The 18681-nt window shown below is 47.9% G+C and overlaps 1 protein-coding gene across 1 annotated transcript in view; it reads right to left on the reverse strand.

The window, feature by feature from the left end:
• The window catches only part of LOC149343400 (phospholipid-transporting ATPase ABCA3-like), a 110074-nt gene that overhangs the window by 79673 nt on the left and 11720 nt on the right, over nucleotides 1-18681 (reverse strand). Inside the window, exons 2-5 of the mRNA XM_089546956.1 lie at nucleotides 4552-4847; nucleotides 3150-3401; nucleotides 2413-2716; nucleotides 955-1203 (exon numbers count right to left, since the gene is read on the reverse strand). Coding sequence (XP_089403082.1) covers nucleotides 955-1203; nucleotides 2413-2716; nucleotides 3150-3401; nucleotides 4552-4847 — 1101 coding nt within the window. The remainder of the gene's footprint in view (nucleotides 1-954; nucleotides 1204-2412; nucleotides 2717-3149; nucleotides 3402-4551; nucleotides 4848-18681) is intronic.

Here is an 18681-nt window from a genome sequence, read left to right on the forward strand (position 1 = left end):
GACATAGGGGGTGAGGGATCAAAGATAGGTTAATGACATCCTAGTCGAAATTAAGAGGAAGAAATGGGCTTGGGCAGGGCATGTAATGCGGAGGCAAGATAACCGATGTTCGCTGAGGGTCACAGACCGGATTTGGAAAGAAGGGAAGGGTAGCATGGAGTGACAGAAAGTTGGGTAGGCGGATGAGATTAGGAAGTTTGCAAGGACAGGTTGGCCGTAGCTGGAACAGGAACGGGTTAATTGGAGAGATGTGGGATAGATAGAGGGCGGAAAGAGGCTGATGATGATGATGATAGCACCCACCAGTAAAATATTGGTTTGGCTTATTGGGGTTTAACGTCCCAAAGCTACTCAGGCTATGGGAGATGAAGTAACATATTCAGTAGCAATGAACCGCGCTTGGTTAGAGTCGCTGGAAATATTTTCAGAGTGCCGCAATCCACCCTCCCCGCCAACGGATCAGGAAGAGATGGCAGCCGCTGCCTCTCGCTCCCAGCAAGGAAATTATATCTTCGCTGCCGTATGTTTCTGTGTTCGTAGCGACGTATTATAAATTGCAAAACAATCTGCGCAGCTAGCAGATGCACCTCTAGTGTTATCATGAACGAATACTCAGAAAAAAACTCGAAAGAATGACTTGCGCAAGCATGCAGCACTTAGAGAAGGACTGGGAGGCTTTGGAGAGCCGTCACTCCATGAAAAAACCTTCGAAGTTTCACGCTCGGTGTTCTGGCAACACTGTGATATGGCGGCCATATTTCTTCCAGGCACGGTGGCGCATGGAAAACGAATGTAATACTCTAAAATGTTCCACTGAGAGACTCTAGAGTAGGTGTACCATGACCGCCTCCTTTCGCCAGTTTGCGGCATCTCCGAATTAAACGATAGCAATTATGTTGAAGTCACACCAAGTTCTACAGCTGAAACATGTTACTTGTTGAGCTTCTAACTTACGGCTCTGGAAGAACATGGACAGGAGCGTGGCGTGCCAGAGACAAGAGCTGCAGAAACACATCAGGATGCAGAACAGGAGTAGAGGGTCGCTGAATTGGATGAAAGCCCGGCCTTCTTCATTCCTCTTGACGCACAGGAAGAGCATCATGAGGGTCACGATGATGAGGTGCATGAAGAAGCCGCTGATGTAGTGGCTGAGCCAGTACACCCAGTCGTCCACGCCAACAATCCGAAGCAACTCCTTCATACCTGCAGAAGAGTGGTTTGTAAAAATTCATCTTGTTTTCGCTACATCGTAATGGCAAGGCTGAATGGAGGCCCAAATCATAATGGGGGCTCCATATATTTTTTATAGAGCCCGTTGTAGTAACTCAGGTCTAGGTCAACCTGTTTTTTTTTTTTTTTTTTTTTTTTTTTTACAGAACCGCGGTTTCCGAACCGAGGGGTCGACCAATACGCGAATCACGTCCAAGGCGAGGGCCAAACGCTTCTCCAGATCCAGGAAAGGAAGGCCGAACAACGTTACTGCGGAACGTCCCAAGCTCCTGCCGCAGTCTAGTCTTCACAAAGGGCGGAAGTTGCTGCCAGCGTTACTGGAGAAACGCTAATCACGCCGCTTCTTTTATAAAAGAGGTGCGCCTTGGACTTTCAAGTAATACCTACACTAAGGTAAACACGTTGCATCACTGCTAAAACCCCCTTGATGAACTTTTACCCATGGCATATTTACGTCATCGTATGTCGGGTTTTGATGCAGCATAAAATAAAAAACGGAGCTGATGAAAGTTGCTCAGCTCCGTGGCTAGTGAGGCCGTCAGAATGTTGTCGACAGTTCTGCGCAACATTTAAGTGAGCCATCAACTTAAGCGCAGATAAGCGACAATTTTAGTGACACAAAGCAATTTAGATGTCACCAAACGGAGCGTCAGATTCTGGGGAAAGCAGAGGAGCGGCTACCAACTGATGTGTTTCTAACGACGCAACCAGATTTCCGGAATGTGGTGTGTTCTGCCGGTCTCCTTAATGGCAGGCTCGCGGCTCAGACTTTCAGTTGCTCGACTAATTCAGTTTACAACTTTCGTTCCCTTTTCTCTTTTTCAGTTCCCGAAGAGGGGGTGCCGTTCTATGCGTCATACAGGAAGATATGCGAGTTACTACGGTATTGATGGTATGGCTCGCTAAACGAAGAAGGCTGTGTATTTGGGTAGTTTGCCGCAGAGACTGCAGAACTAATGTAAAGCCTGAATCATTTCTGTAAGAAAATATAATTGAACGCTACAATAGAAAACTCGCTAAGCTTTGAGTTGCAGTGTCCTTTCCTTTGCACCCGCTGTTTCTTTGTTTTCCTCCCTTTCACACGAATCAGGAGCGGCTGTCCTTTATTTCGTGAGTTAGGCTTTTGCGCTCGTCTTAACTCAGCGTGGAAAACCGACCAAGAAACAAACATTCTGTACCTACCTGTGGATTTCTCTTCGCTAAGCCTGGCGACGAAGACAGCAAACGGAATGAGCATGCCGATGCAGAAGCGGGTAAGCACCAGAGCATAGTTTTTTGTGTCCCGGTGTTCAATGTAGGACGGATAAGGGAACCGCCGCATGAGCGCGGGTTCCAACCGCTGCGTGTAGTTGAACAGGCCCGCCTGCCTCTCTAGGTGCAACTGCTGCAATGCCCCCATGATTGGAAGCAGGGTGTTCATCTCTGGAAAGCGCTCTTCCGCTGCAGGTCCCGCCGGCTGGGACAGAATCCGCTGCGAGTACAGGAGCTATAGCAAAAATAACACGCGATAAAAGTGGTGAGCTTAGCCTTGCATCTGTCGCGATGCAGGAAAAACCCTAAGGAATCAAGAAAAACTGCAGGAAAAAAGGAAGATGTTGTACAGAGATCGATTCAGTTGATGATAAGTTTCGTGTTTATCATATTACCCTAAAAAGACCACGCTAAAAGCGAGCGCATCCAACACCTTGAAGATCATGTTCCAGTGTGTGCATTGGGACACATACTCGCTTTACGTCATCAAATTGAGCAGCTAACTTGGTACTAATAAGCGAATAGGCCCGTAGCAAATAAGGTGTTCGAGCTTCCACAAGCGTCAGTGGTTTCTCAGCAGGCTTATCAATCTCACTGCTCCCTTTCTTAAACACATCTAAACAGATTCATAAGAGCCACAATGGAAAAGCGAAGTGACGTTCGCCTACCTTCACGTCGAAAGGCAAGCGTCCACCGAAGAACGTGACTCGCAAGCTGATAGGTACGGTGGTGGTGTCTTTCGGAGCCACGTTCGTGTAAGCCAGCCCCACGGTACTCACGGGCGTCTTGTTCTGCTTCAGCATGGCAGCCACAAGGTCTTTTTTCGACGCCAGCCCGGTAACCTTTGGCACGCTCAGCTCTTTCATGGCGGTGCGTGTCAGCCAGCCGAGGTACTTGTTGGCGACGGGTGCAAAGTACACCTGTGGCAGAGCGATGCCAATTGTGATATCAGAGGCGTTGAATGACGCCGAAAAAGCGCTATAGTTTACCAAAGTCTTTATATATGAAAGACTGTAGACAAGAGAAAGAGTGGGCGAAAGGCACCAGCTGCGAAATTTTTGTCAAAAAGTTTAATTTTTAATTGATTGAAAAAGGTTCCTCGAAGGTAATACACCCTCAAAGGAATATATCAATTATAGAGCTGTGAAGGGCTACTGAAAACGTGCTGTTGACATCTAACTCCAGTCTACAGCTCAGTAGTAACTACCAATCGCGGTTCAGTGAGGCTAAATTCATTGTGGTACGTCACACAATAAAAAAATACATTGTGAATTTCAGATGGTATAAGCACTCCTTATAATAAAAACGAATTGCTTAAAGGAATGTATCGAGCGCACTTATTTAATTGTATGCTGCCTCAAAACTACGGCGCATGTTTGGTGGTTTGCTTGATCATGATATATGCCCATTCGAACTATAGAAAAGCGCCTCGCACTTAAGGACAGCTCGAGCCTGCATCACCCAGCAAGTGCTATAGCGAAGCGTTTTATGGTCCAATCAGAGGCTACTCACAAAAAAAAAACACATGAGAAATCGGCTGCGAATTTTCGGTCTCGAGAACAGCTTGCTTGCCAAGCAGTTGTATTGCAAGAAAGTTAATGGGAGTATTTTGGCCAGTCGTGCTTACACGCCACTACATTCGTCCTACTGTACTTGGTCGGCAAAGGAAAAAAAAATGAGCTTTCGGCCATTAGAGGCTTGACGTGTTTGCAAGTAAGTTTTGCAGGTAATCGGCGAACGCGCAGTGAATTGTCAATCTTTCGGTCCCCAAAAGGTTAACTCCTACTACGGACAAAAATTAGGGAGTCCTTTTGAACCAAATGGAGTCGTACACTCCATCGTTCAGGGCATCTGCTCTGGGAAAATCTATCTTGGGTTGTGAGTGCATCCACTGTTCATTCACTGTCCTCGCAACGGCGCATGCTCAGTAAAGCTCCTCCGTCCCCCACATCCGCCTGAAAATATCTCCAGCGCCACCTAATTCGCACTACTTTTGTGCTACGTCAACTGCGCTAGAGGCTGAAAGCATAAAATCCCGCTGTCCTCATCGTACTCATAAAGGGGGCACACCTGTTGGATACGGGCCATGTCGGGCTGCGAGTTCCAGAATGTGTTCGAGCGGATGGGCATAAATATGGTGTCCCCTTTTCGAATGAACGGCTCGCGGACCACAGAGTCCTCCTGGATCCCCAGCAGCAGCACCACCATGAGCACGATCTCGAGCAGCGTCGTGGTGTAGTGGCGGCAGATGCGCTTCAGGTAGATGTTCTTCCACAGCACCATCATCAGCTGCAGCCACGACGACGATCCAGTGCGGGCCTTAGAGGGCTCGGCGGGGGCGACGTTTTTCACCGACAACAAAGGACCTGTGCGACCCAGGCATGTGCGTTCAAGGTGATTCAGCACCTCTTAAATGTCTGATGATCTAACTAGGGCACTCGGCCTAGACAAGAAAGTATCGACTTATGGCAGTTGGAAAGAAATGTCTATCACGGTTTACAGTACTTTTCGTACATAAGTAGCATTGATTACCCGTTGGCAGCTGATCAGTTGCGTCCGAAAACGAGACATTTCGCTCAGTAACTGCGAAGCGATCTACCGCGCAAACATTTCTGAGCTTGAGCGTAAAAAGCAACTACAAAGTTTCGTGTAGTCTAGCTGCAAAAGGCGTTCCACTGATATGTGCCAACAAACATTTCGCACAGTAACGATAAAGGCTGCTTCAAAAACACAGTTAAACTGATAAAATGATAAAATGTGGCAGCCTGCCTGTAATGCTAGCCCCGTATTAGTGTAAAAATGGCGCACTGGAAAGCAACCTCAGCAAGCTCTTTTCACCGCAAACGGCAATCATGTGCGACAGAAGGCTTAATGAGCTGAGTCTGACTGCGCTGAACCGGAAAAGAAAGTATTCACAGCATCTGACTGCGGACGCACGCGCGAGCATCAAAATATGCAGCAGAAACGAAGCGCAGCGCCGGGGAAGGCATCGCGTTATGCCGTGCGAATAGGCCTAGCTTACAACAATGGGCTAACTCACTTCTGGTCGAAACAAGTCTATCACGCGAACGCTTGTATCCAATGAGAAACCTGACAATCGCTTCCTCTGCCTCCGCTCACCCTGCTGGGTAGGAATACGAATCGTTCCGGGTTGCATCTTGTACGCTGATCCAACGTTCCCGAATGGACGAGGCGATCTGCACGTGAAGGTCCGTGGCAGGTCTGCTTCTTCTTTGGTCGATGATGATGATGTCCTCGGGCTGAATGGCCACGTTGTTGTTGTTGTTGTTGTTGTTGTTGTTGTTCACCTCATGGGATGGCGCATACCCACAGAGGGGGATCGGCCAAGAAGAGGGGTGCATAGAGAGTTTTTGAGATTTTTTGCTTGTTTGTTTAGTTTTGTTTTCTGGGGAAAAATAAATAGATAAATGAAGTAATAAATAGAAATAGCAGAATGCTGGGGAAAAGAATCTTTATGAGAAAGCAGAAAGACTAAAAAGAAACAGGGCAAGCATAACGCACGCAGGAGCTGGACTCAGCAAGATCTCTAGCAGAGGGAGTTGATTAAGAAATAAATGAATGAAAAAAAAATAATAATAATAATAGTAACGGTGGATAGAAAGAAAAAAGTAATGATGAGTAAAAAATTAACCTCGTGCAGTGTTGTTCATCTTCATTCTCTTTCTATTCTTTCTATATGAGGCCATATTTTGTCCTAATTGTTCCCAAGTTTCACGAAGTATCTTACGCTTACAATCCTATTCGCATAGACGACAGAACCGAGGCGGCTGCGTTGAAGAGTATCATTCGCGTCGAAAGCAGGCGGAACATGGCGCAGTCTCACCCTAATCACCCTCAGTTTTAATAAGAGCAATTTTATAGCCTGAGTATGCGAAACACCAATAAGGGACTTGAGCTCTTGAATATATGCGCAGCATGCGTCTTGAATTTTAAACCTCGTGAGCAAGTGCACTTTTCGATGTACTATTTCTATAGCTATGAATCTTCTTGCCCTCGCGCTCCATGTTTTTCCTCTTCTACCAACTGCATATCCTCCAACTTAATCTTCAGCTAATCTACGTCGGCACCTGGTGACAAAGTCGTATAAACAAAAAGCCATGACGCTTTTAGACAAAACAGGTTTCAGGGTTCAGTGGCCACGAGACGCTAACCACTCATGGCTTACATGCTGAAGTGAGGAAATCAGAGCAGTGTGTGTAATCTACTGATTTTTATCTCCAAGGTGAATACATTTTTGGCGCTTATTGTCTCAAGTAAGGCTACCAAAATGTTGACAATTCCTGGCACGCTGAGGCAAGTAGGTAGAGAATGAAAAACACAGAACAGGTGAAATCTGTGACATTCTTGGTTTGTGTTGAGCGACAGTTTTGTCGTAATAAAAAACAACTAAAAACACACGCAAGTGAGAAAAACCTCAGCAAATAACAATCGGGAATTCTTTTATTGCGAGTTCAGTTTCTTTCTCAGTAAGGTTAACTATTCTTCGTCTCCAAAACTAAATACTGTTTTTTTTTGGCCCCGGTTGGAGGACAGCAGCACCGGAAGCATTCAGCACAGAGAGAAAGCTGATGAAGTAAGAGATCGTGAACCAAGATCATGCCGCGAAGATGAAGTTTCTTATTGGGCTTGGCTAGTGTTAGCCCGAAAGCGTGGGTTTAATCGCAACAATTAAACTTTCCCGAAGCATATCTATATGGATTGCGTTGAGAATTTCTATACGTGTCTAATACCCAATATTCATTTAGGTTGTGCTCGCTGAGTAACTATAAAACACTGTATCTGCACAGGGTAGAGAAACGGACTTGTGCGATGGCTGGATCTAGCTACAGCTTTGCAAAGAAGCCCTGATCCCCTAATCCTGCGGGAAAATCAGCGTTCTCGGCACTCTCTACTCAAGCCAAATACGAAACCTCATCTTCCCGGCATGGACTTGGGGGATGAATCCGTGTTTGTATGCAAAGTAAGAAGAATTGTGACTCTTGAACATCTAAAGAGATCGCCGAAATAGTAATATTTAAAGTTTTTATTTCTTCCAGAATTGCTTGTTTTGAGGCGATGGTGTCGAAACGGAAAGGCTATTTTCGGCAGCAGAACTGAGGCGGCATTCAGAATGGGTGCTTCCTTCCTGCTCGGTTGATCGGCTACTTTTGACCTTTTTTCTTATAGTCGCGAAATGGATAAAAAATGGCTGTGGCTTAGCTTGGCTAAGCCCAGTAATTGGGAAAGCAATATCCGTAGCTACGCCATGGTTCAGATGGCAGTGTAGCTGGTGGTGGTGCTTGTGGTTAGACTTGTGGTGATGTATCGGTTATACAATCCAATCCAACCCAATCCAATCGAATCGAATAGCGCGCCGCGCGCGGCGGGCGCAGTAGTTAGGCAGCAGCTACCAAGCGCGGCCTCGCATAGCGACGGCACAAGTTAGAGCCCTACTCCTGCGGCTGTGACGTCACACCGCTAGGCGCGCCGCGCGCGGCGGGCGCAGGAGTTAGGAAGCAGCTATCAAGCGCGGCCTCGCCTCCCGACGGCACAAGTTGGGCGCGACGGCACAAGTTGGTTTGCGGCAGATGGTATGACGTCATAGCAGAGGTAAAGCTAAAGTTCAATGGTAGCTACCGCGGCCTCGCCACGCGAGGAGCTGAAAGTGAAAGTAGTATTGCTTTCGCAATAAAAAATATTGTGTCTCTTAGTTCTGTAAGCCTTTCGCATGCCACAAAAACTTGAAACAAGCAATGAAAGCGAAGAAAAACAAACATGAATAACGCTAGGGAGCGACCCTTTCCATTCCACTTCAAACTTTCCTGAGCGCGAACGGTGTTGTTGAACCCACAGCCGGGAAGCGGCGAAAAAAAAGAAAGACTGTAGATGCACCTTGCCCAAGAATGTGAGGAGAAAGGCCCCGTCAGCAGTCGAGGTGGGTGGAGGGGGGGGGGGGGGGGACCGGTCTTAGCCTTCGAATCGTCATCATCATCATCAACCTGACTACTCCCACTATAGGGCAAAGGGCTCTCCCATGTCTCTCCAATTAACCCTGTCCTTTGCCAGCTGCTGCCACCGTATCTCCGCAAACTTCTTAACCCCATTCGCCCGCCTAACTTTCTACCGTCCTCTGCTGCGCTTGTCAGCTCTTGTAATCCATTCTGTTACCCTTAAGGACCAGCGGTTGTCTTGCCTTCACATTACATGCCCAGCCCAAGCCTATTTCTTCCTATTGATTTCGTCTAGGATGTCATTACCTCACGTTTGTTAACTCATCCACTCTGCCCGCTTCCGGCCTCTTAACGTTACGCCTATTATTTTCTTTCCATAGCTCAGACAGTTGTCCTTAATTAATTAACCCGTTTCGTTAGCCTTCCCTGCCCCCTAGGGGAGTACTGCTATAATACAGCTGTTGTATACTTTTCTCTTAGCAATATTGGTAAACTGCCGTTCACGATATCCGAGGACCTGCCATAGGCGCTCCACCCCATTCTTATCCCGCTACTTATTTCCCTCTCATCATCCGGATCAGCGGTGGCTATCTTCCCCAAGTAGACGCATTCTCTTGCCACTTCCACCACATCGCTACCAATTTTAAACTCCTGTTCCCTTGGGAGACCCGTGAACATTAGGTACTTTGGTTTTCTGCGTGTTAGTTTTTAGACGCACTGTTCTGTTCTGCCTAACTGCCCTTTGCAGTTCATCTCCTGATTGACTTAGCAACGCAATGCCATCAGTGAATCGCAGATTACTGAGGCATTCTTCATTAACACTTAACCCAACTGTTCCCAATTCACGCCCCTAAATACCTCTTGTAAACCGGCGGTGAACTGCATTGACGAGATCGTGTCTCCTGCCTGAAAACCTTCGTTAGTAGAATTTTGTTGCTTACTTTATGGAGGACTACGGTAGCTGCGCAGCTATTATAGACATCTTCCATTATTTTCACATAAGACTCTTGTACACCGGGATTCCGCAGTGCTTGCATGACTGCTGAGCTCTCCACGGAATCAAATGCTTTCTAGCAATCAGTGAAGGCTATAAAAGGAGTTGGTTATATTCTTGGTGTAGCCTTCCAATAATACTAATAAAGAAACATTGGGAGCTTCCTTTCTTGAGTTAGCCACCCCTGCCCCTCTTCTGCGCATACTCGGGGCCTTGGCGTTGTAACACAAAAGAGAATATCTAATTAAGAGAATCTTGTGAGGAAACTGACATTCGAACCGATGTCTTTCAGATTGCGAGACGCGCATGCACAGAACACCCTACGAAGGCTCTTGTATTTCTTTTGAAGCGCAAGCTTCAGCACGCTAGAAAGATGTCTGCCCCTCCCTCGCATCGACAACACAATGGACCGGCTGTGCAACGCCAAGCATTCCTCACCCATGGGACTCAAGCGCAGCTCTTGGAAAATTCAGCTCGATGAAAGAGATCACAAGAACTCCGGCTGGCCTCTTCGAGTTCAATATGATGCCATTTGGTTCCGCACGAGCGATGTTTCGGAGAATGGCAGGTCCGAGGTGTCTAATTTGTTTAATATATTTGGACGATGCCATTGTCCTCGCCTCAAACTTCTATTACCATCTAAAAAGGCTTCGAATAGTGCTGCGAGCAATCACATCGACCGGGCCAACATGCACAGCTGAGAAGTTACAATTCGCCTGTAAAGAGGCGCTGTTTCAGGGCCACATCGTAAACAAAGAGCGTGTACGCAAAGACCCGCAGACAAGACCCGCTATTCCGCACTTTCCGCCACTGGCTAAGAAAGTTGTGCGCATATTATTAGTACTGTGCGCATATTACCGACAATTCGTGAAGAATCTTTTGCGTCCAGGAACCTCTGGCCGAATTGAAAAAGGAAAACACGCCTTTTAAGTGGGAAGCGCCGAAAACTGGTCTTCATGTATCTCCAGAGTCATGTACATCTCCTTGGGCCCATGGGAACTGTGATGAAAACGCTGAGACTAACGTACATACCAACGTAAGCAGCATGACCCTCGGCGTCGTCCTCGTTTTAAAAAACGGCTGCCTCGAGTAAATAATTGGGAACTATATCGGTCCACTGTCGGAAACCGAGGCTAACTATTCGATGAGCGAGCAGTACCCCATCATCATCTAGGCTACGTTGAAATTCCGCCCCTACTTGTATGGACGCTGATTCAAGGTCGTCAGCGATCACCACGCACAATGCTTGCTTGCAATTTTGAAATAAACCTCCGGCTGCTTCACTCATAGGAGCCTGTGCCTCCAGGAGTTCGATATCACCAGCGTCGACACATCCCGACGCATGCAAAGCCATGCGGACTGCTCATCTCCAGCCCTGTCGAGAAGGTGCTGGAAGAGGAGGATGAGCACAAGTTTTGGGCCGATCCCCCGCCGTGGGTATGTGCCATTAAGCCTCAGGACATCATCATCGTCAAGCAACAGATACTTCGCGCAACACCATCGCTCGGACCTAGACTTGGAGAGTTTCGTCCAGTACCTGGAACGCAAGCTTCTTAATCGCCAGCATTGCTCAAGTGTGTTTTTAAGCTTTCTGTCTAGATTATCAGCATGGTTTTAGGAGGAGTTGATCGACAGAAACAACACTTATAACCCAAAAACGCACAATCATAGAAGATTTTAGTAAGAAGCATATAGTGTTGGGGATGTAAATTGATTTTTCAAAGACATTAGACTCGGTAAATAATATACTTCTTGTTTGAAATTTGCATAAATAAGCCTGTCGTGGACCACCGTATGCACTACTTAATTCGTACCTTGCCAACAGCAAGCAATATAAAGAATTAAATAACGTTAAATATTCGTTACAAACCATATACATCGGTCTGCAGCGGGGAATTATACTCGGGCCGCTGTTATTTTCTATTTGCATTAATGATATGGCACGTTGTACCCAACACGTAATTTTCAATTCCTATCCTGATGACCCCACTATTTTGTTGTCCGGGACCGCGAAAACAGACACTCAGGAACGAGCAAATGACGCACCTATTAGCTTGAGTGAAAGGAGACTGCTAGAAAGTTAACACACACAAAATAAAAGCAGTGCGTTACTCAGCGAAACAGACGAAATTAACAGAAAATATGAACATACGGTTAAGTGCAGGCAAACTAAACTGGTAGAGTTTATGACAGCCCTCGGAGTGTTCTTTTCGAAGCACCTGACTCGGCGCGACCACACTGATTATCGTGAATTTAAAGTGTCATCCAGAATTGGCGCCACCGCTTGAAAAAAGACACCTACTACTTCCTAAAATCAAACTTCTGTGTACAATGATCTTGTGTTACCACTTCTTCAATACTGTACATTAGTCTGATGTACCACAGGAGGGAAAAATTTATCAAATTGCGTTTCTTACAAATAGTTGTACCGTATGTCGCTCGTGTAAACTATTGTCATTCAAACAAGGAGCTTTTTGTGAGAGATGACGCATTTCTAGGTCCGGTTAGTTGATTTCAGTCTAGTGATAACACGTAAATCATACATCAAGTCTAACGACAGTGCTATCATTTCACTTGCAAGGCTCAAAGCAAATCCAAGAAACAGACAAACCCGGCATAAAGAACAATACCTTTTTCCAGTGCCTCGCACGTACTCATAAACACAGTCATAGCATTTCACCACTGCGGGAGAAACCACAGCAGCAGGGATAGACATCAAGCACCACGACAAGGTGGGCAGAGAAGTTCACGTCGTCACCGATTCGTAACAGGCCTGCCGGAATTTTACAATCGGGCGAACACCGCAGCCCGTGGCTCAGAGCTTGGGCACAAAGCTGGAAGAATCGTGTGGACGCTGCGCCACGCGGGACTTGTTGCATCGCCACGGTCGCCCTGAGGCGCGCCAAGTGCAGAAGCCACGCTGGTTAGCCAGTAGAGCTGAAGCTCGATTTATTTGCAAAGCTATGTACTTTTTATAGGCGTGCTTAGGGTGAGGGAAGGGGAGGAGAGAGGGAGAGAGAGTGGCGATAGCAGCTGCCGCAAAGAAACGAAAGGGTGCGCGCCGGTGACGCGCGCGCAACTCAATTTACGAAACCACAGGACTAAAGCGCTACGAAAACACGAACACTTTAACTCGAGCGTTAACAAACTGAGCTGGGCAAAACCAATCGTCCGATCAATCCCCATCCTTCACATTCATGCCCCTGCATAAGTACGGCGAATGCCTCGAGATACACCGCATTAACCGCAGCATTTATTCTCCCCCTCATGAAAGCTCAGCACTGAAGACGCTCTCGCTCTCAGACTTATTCAAACACATTCCCAAACCCACACAGATACAGCAAGATGTACCCACTAACATATGGTGGCGTCCGGCCCCTGGTATGCCGACACACGTCCCGTCATCTTATAATACTCGGGGGGGGGGGGGGGGGGGTTGCGGGTGCAAACCCCACTAAGCACATCATTTCAGTGGTGGGAGATAGAGCTGTCCTGCGATACCCTGGCACAACAAGAAGCCCGCATCCAGCAACTACAAGTAGCAGCGCATAACGTAGACGGGAGCCCGAGACGAGAAGACGACACAATGTGTGCTGCTTGCGTTTCACTCTCGACAGCGCTCGTTGTGGCCCCTTCTCGTCTCGTGCTCCATGTTCTGCGCTGCTACTTGAGGATGAAAGACAAGCAAGTACAATCTGCAGTTCTCGTCATCCTGCAAGCCCGACGAGCAGCCATGGCCAGTGGAGGCCTGCAATGAGGAAACCACCCACTCGACCACTAGAACGAGATCAATAATCTTGTTCTAATAAATTTTCTTCTCCTCGTCCTCCTACTACATCCTACGGTGTAGTTCTATCCTGCTTGATTCGATCCAGTGTGCGTGTCTAATCATCAAATCAGCCTTTTTAGTTCAGAAAAGTTATGAATTTAAAACGTTTCTTTCCATTTCCACTTCATATCTTTGCGAATTATTGTTTTACGTCTCAGCATCGTTCCTGTCGTTTTCTCTTGTACTTTCCGTGCTGTATTTAGTAAAATCATCTTTTTATCTCACACAGAAATGGTACAAACATAGAGGTATTTAGCCGTGAACATGCAAACTGATTTTCTCCTGTCTTCCTGCCACAGGAATAATAAAGGGGGCCAGGTCCCCGCCAAAGTGTTTTCACAGCTTTTAGCCCTGGCCCCTCCTTTTCTTGCTAAAGGGAAATAAAATATACTTGACTTGAAAAAAGGCGCCGTCGCGAAGAACTCTGCCCCGAAAAAAAAAAACCGCGTGCCTCATCGTTGTTCCTAACAGTTTATTAGAAGAAATTCTACAGGGTTCGCTCGTCGAACCAACAGCTGGCTCATACGCGTTCACCAGCAGCCTACACCGCATTCAACACAAAAACTACTGGTCACGACTGTCTGCCTACGTCGCTCGATAGATCAAAATAATGCCGTGAGTGTCAACGACGAAAGACGCCAACGATCAAGGCCGCGGGACTAATAAGCCCGCACCACCACCGAGCAAGCTCTTTCAACGGATTGGAAAATATCTCCTATTCACCTTTCCATTTTCCACACAAAAATTATCAGGTCACCCGAAGACGAAAATTCAGCAACAATTCCAGAACTTTGGGACATACTCTTGAACAGCTGCTTCTTAAAACGTTAATTACCACTACGCTGTGTAGACGGTGTAGCACTCGTGATTCTCTAAGTTATATTTGCGGAACGCTCAGCGCATAAGACAGCCACGAAATTCGGAAAGGTTGATAATTACAAATTGCACTTCATTTATTAAGAAACAAAACACTTTCAAAGGAGCGCTACGCTTTCATTCGACCGCGGGTGTCTGGACCATACGAGCCAGGATCAGTCAGCGGACGACGTTTTGCTCCATTCTCTGGCCTCAGCGCTGGAAAAAGAAGAGAAATAGATATTATCGCTTTTTCTCAGAACCCATCTCTTTTTATGTTCTGCGCGCTAGCTGCCAATGTTAAAACCAGGGTGTCGAACCGGAACCGAACCCGAACCCCAAACCGGAACCGAACCCGAATTTTCGCCCGGAACGGGAACTGAACCGAACCCATATTTTTTTCGCCATCTTGGAACTGAACCTGAACCGGAACGATTCAAAGGAACCGTTCCGAACCGGTTCGGGACTCGGTTCAGCCCCACTTTTTTATGCGAAGCATATTGCTAGAGCTACCACTCACGCCGTCGGCGGGGGACCCCTAGACGTCACACCACGCGACACCGTGACGTCACACCACGTGACATCGGATGAGAGAGGCGGCCTCCACCTCGCGCCGTCGCCGTGGGACCCCTAGCCGTCACGCCACTTGACACCGTGACGTCGTCGTGACGATGTCATCGCACAGACGCCGGAATGTCCTCGAGCGGCATTCCCGCGCATTTCGAACGCGCGTTCACACTCGGTGTAGGTGAAACGCTCGCTCCACCGGGCAGGCAGACGCGGCTTCCGTGGCAATCCAGGCGCTCACCCAACGCGCGTCTCGGGGTTAGTCGGCGTTCCGCTGTAGGCATGCCGTTGTCTTCCCCCACGACGAAGGCTTCTAGTGGTTGTATTAAAATGGCCAAGTATGCAACCAAGGAAAGCCATGTATTACCAAGCCTAGCCACCAATATGCTTCGCATCTGACTAGGCTTAACCTTAGCTAAGCCTCAGCCATAATTTTTTTTTGCATTTGGCATACTTTTTTTTTCGAACAAAACGAGGTGATCTAGCGTGTAGATTTATCGTCCTGTAGGTGTCTGCGGTGGAAAGTGCGAAAATGGCACCCAGTATATGCGACAACAAACTTATATGAAGTCTGGTGCATGGGAAGAAGCCTAATTGACGATTCTGTAATGTACCACCGCCAATTCTAAAGACTTGCACGTTAGGTTTATGTGAAATCTTGAGTTATTACTCCTCCCTTTTTACATATTTGCGTAATGTTTCAATCAAATTGTTAGGACTGCTCCAACTCAGTAAAGGACTATAGACACCAAATTTTTGCTTGCGTGCTTTCTTCTTTCAAACGATGCGTTAGACATTGGTGTACATAAAGCACCCCGTAGTATTCGCCTACACATAATAAATAATTTATATTTGAATTTCTTCTTGACCCTGTTCTGGTTTCATCGACAGAATGATGGCTATGACATGTAGTGGAATTTAGGTCACGTGAGGCGCAACAAAATCGGCAATATAACTCCTGATACGCTGTTCATTGTAATTCTAGATCTTGAATCAGGCTGATTGAAGTGCTATAGTGAGTCAATAAACATATCAGCGTTTGTATTAGTTTTTCCTCGCCTCATATGACCTAATGTTAAACCACACGTCACAGCCATCATTCTGTTGATGAAACTGAAACAGCTTTGGAGAATAAATTCATTTCTAAATTATTTAGCGGCAGCAGGTGAATACCACACGGTGATCCATGTATTCTAATATCTGGGACGCCATTTGAAAGAAGAAAACACGCCATAAAACCGAGTGTCTATAGTCCTTTAAGCACCGATTGAGAATGCCTTCCCTTTCTTTGCGTCATTTACCACAAAATATATGAAATATTAGCGCGAGCACCCAAAAACGTTGTGATGGTGGTTTTCGAGGGAAGGAAATGGCGCAGTAACTGTCTCACTTCTCGATGGACACCTCAACGGCGCCGTAAGGAGAGGGAGGAAGGTGGGAGTGAATGAAGAAAGAGAGAAACAGATGCCGTAGTGGAGGGCTCCGGAGTAATTTCTACCAGCTAGGGAGCCTTAACGAGGACTGACATCACGCAGCACACGGGTGCCTTTTGCGTTTCGCCTCCATCGAAACGCGGCCTCCGGGGCCGGGTTCAAATCCGGGTACACTGAATAAGTAGCCGAGCGCCCTAAACACTGAGCCACCGCAGTGGGTAGTGCAACATTTACTTTAATGGCTCAATGGGTGGGGAGCTCGGCTGCTTATTCCATAGTTGCGCGTTCAATCCTGGCCTCGAGGCCGCACTTGGATGGCCGCGAAATTACAAAATGCGCGTGCTCTGTCGCATGTTGAAAACCCCACCTGGTTTCCGTTAATCTGGATCCCTCCACTACACCGTCTATCCTATAAAGCCACAATGTCTACTCGACACGTTAAACCCGAGATATTACTTCTAGTATTGCCAAAAGAAGGATGTTCGTGCAACTTTTTTTTTAGAATGCGCATATTCTTGTTTCCACACGACGGAAATAAGCAACGAAAGGCTTGGCAGCGGTGGAGATATCAGAAAAAAAGTAAATACCGATTAGCTGAAATGCATGCGCTCGCTTGCATGCGATAGTGATTACGCCCAGAAGGATGCTACTGCGATGAACTATAACTGCGAGAAATTATTTCGTTTTGCCGCTTCGCTGAAATTGTTCTGCTTATAAAAAAAAAATTGATGTCAGTCGCCAGCGGGCGGTTTCATCAGCTGTTCTCTGACTGCTCGATCATGAATTCTCTGTCGGGCGGCTTATATCTACTGCTCGCTATCATACTTCCGGTTCTTGGTGTCTGGCACTACAGGCTTATGATTTTTGGCGTTTTTTCGTAGAACGCTTGGGCGACGGAATACGTTGAGCCTTCACAACGATCCGCCTCGGCTATATCGGGTACAGGTGGGTGATGGGGGCTCGGGAGAAGGATGAAAGTTGGAGGTTTATTTTTACCATTGTGTGCCCGGATGCGCACCCACCGGAGTGTGCATTAAGGGTGGACGCTGCACGCACGCACGCACCACCCTCCCACCCACATACACACATACGCCCACACATACAGAGCGAGGTTATTTTTGGGAAAGGAGGCTATACTGCTAACGCAGTAAAAAGAACAACTAAAAGAGTATGCATACTCTAACCCCTAACTCCGAGTGGGATTCGTTGCAGTGGCGGCGCGACAGAAAAGCTCCGTTTAGAGATGCCTTAGGCTACTCGGCCATTTTCGAGGCTTCTTCTTGTGGTTACTGCATGGAATATTGGAACCTCTTTGACCCTCCTCGTGCTTTACTTGACCGCGTCGAATTCAGTTATCTCGCCATAAGGCCTCACGCCACCATAGTTCCCTTTCTCCGCCCGCAAATGAAAATTCCAGACGCTGTACACGTCACGAAAGGGGAACAAGTCAGGAGGTTGAACTTGCGCCGCATATTCCTCCTGTGTTAAAGTACACTGTTGTCTGAACAGTAACCTCATTGAACGCGGCGGTTCCGTGTGTTCATCCATCATGCGGGTTTTCCACACGCTAAACGGTCCTATGAACACAAAGAGTTCGCACGGAATTCCGCATTCTTTCATAGCAGACATAAATGTTATAATGAGATGCATGATGTCAATGGGTTTTTCAAGAAACTGCTTAAGTATGTCCCAAAAGAGCGAAGCATCACGACAAAAATATCATTTTATTGCTTAATGGTTTCTCTTTGCTCGCACAGGCAGAAAATCACTGACCACGGCACAAACGTCCCCTTGGCGCGAAGGTATACGTCCTAACGCGTAAGGTTGTGGGCGATTCCTCTGCGCGGGGACGCACAGGCAGTCACTCGAGGCAGGACTTTGTACAAACGGTTTATTCTCACATCAGGGGGGCCGGTCGTCGTCGTGGCAGCTGGGTCAGGTGGTCCTTTGGCAGGGCTGGTACAAGAGCGAGAGAGCGCGAGCCTTCCCGGTCGCGCCTTATAAAGGCTTTCTCCTAGCCTCGCTCCCCCCGCCCCACCACTCGGGAAGAAGGGGTCCGAGGCTACCCGCGGTGAGCGGCGCGAGATTTGACCTGCCCGCGAGCAGACCCTACATCTCCCCCCCCCTCAAACGTCCGTCCCGGGGTCCGCCAGTAGGCGTTCGACGACCTCCGGGTCCGGGTCCATAGAGTCGTCGCAGGGGGGAGGGGTGCTCGCCGGGGGGCCGCTCACTGCTAGCTGGATGGCCTCCTCACGAGCCGCCTGGGGGAGCGAGGCGCCTGGCTCCACTGGGGGCCCTGCCGGCAGCGCCCTCCAAAGCTCCTCGGCCGCCGGGGACAGCAGGTCTGGGCGGCTGGACTGGAGGATGCGGAGGGCCGCCTCCTCCGGGCTGCCCCTCTGCAGTGGCGCAGCGGGGAAAGGTGCTGCAGTCGCCGTTATTCCAGGTATGCAACGCACCGGCCTCATGGCGGAGCCGGTGGACGACAAGTGTGCCGCAGAGCGAGCACAGGCCGGCCCGCTCCTCGTCTTTGTACAAGCGGCCGATGGCTCCTGGACCGCCTTGGTTGAGGCT

Source organism: Amblyomma mixtum, chromosome 5 (assembly GCF_055824585.1).
Source record: "Amblyomma mixtum isolate Tamu chromosome 5, ASM5582458v1, whole genome shotgun sequence".
Taxonomy (NCBI): Eukaryota; Metazoa; Arthropoda; class Arachnida; order Ixodida; family Ixodidae; genus Amblyomma; species Amblyomma mixtum.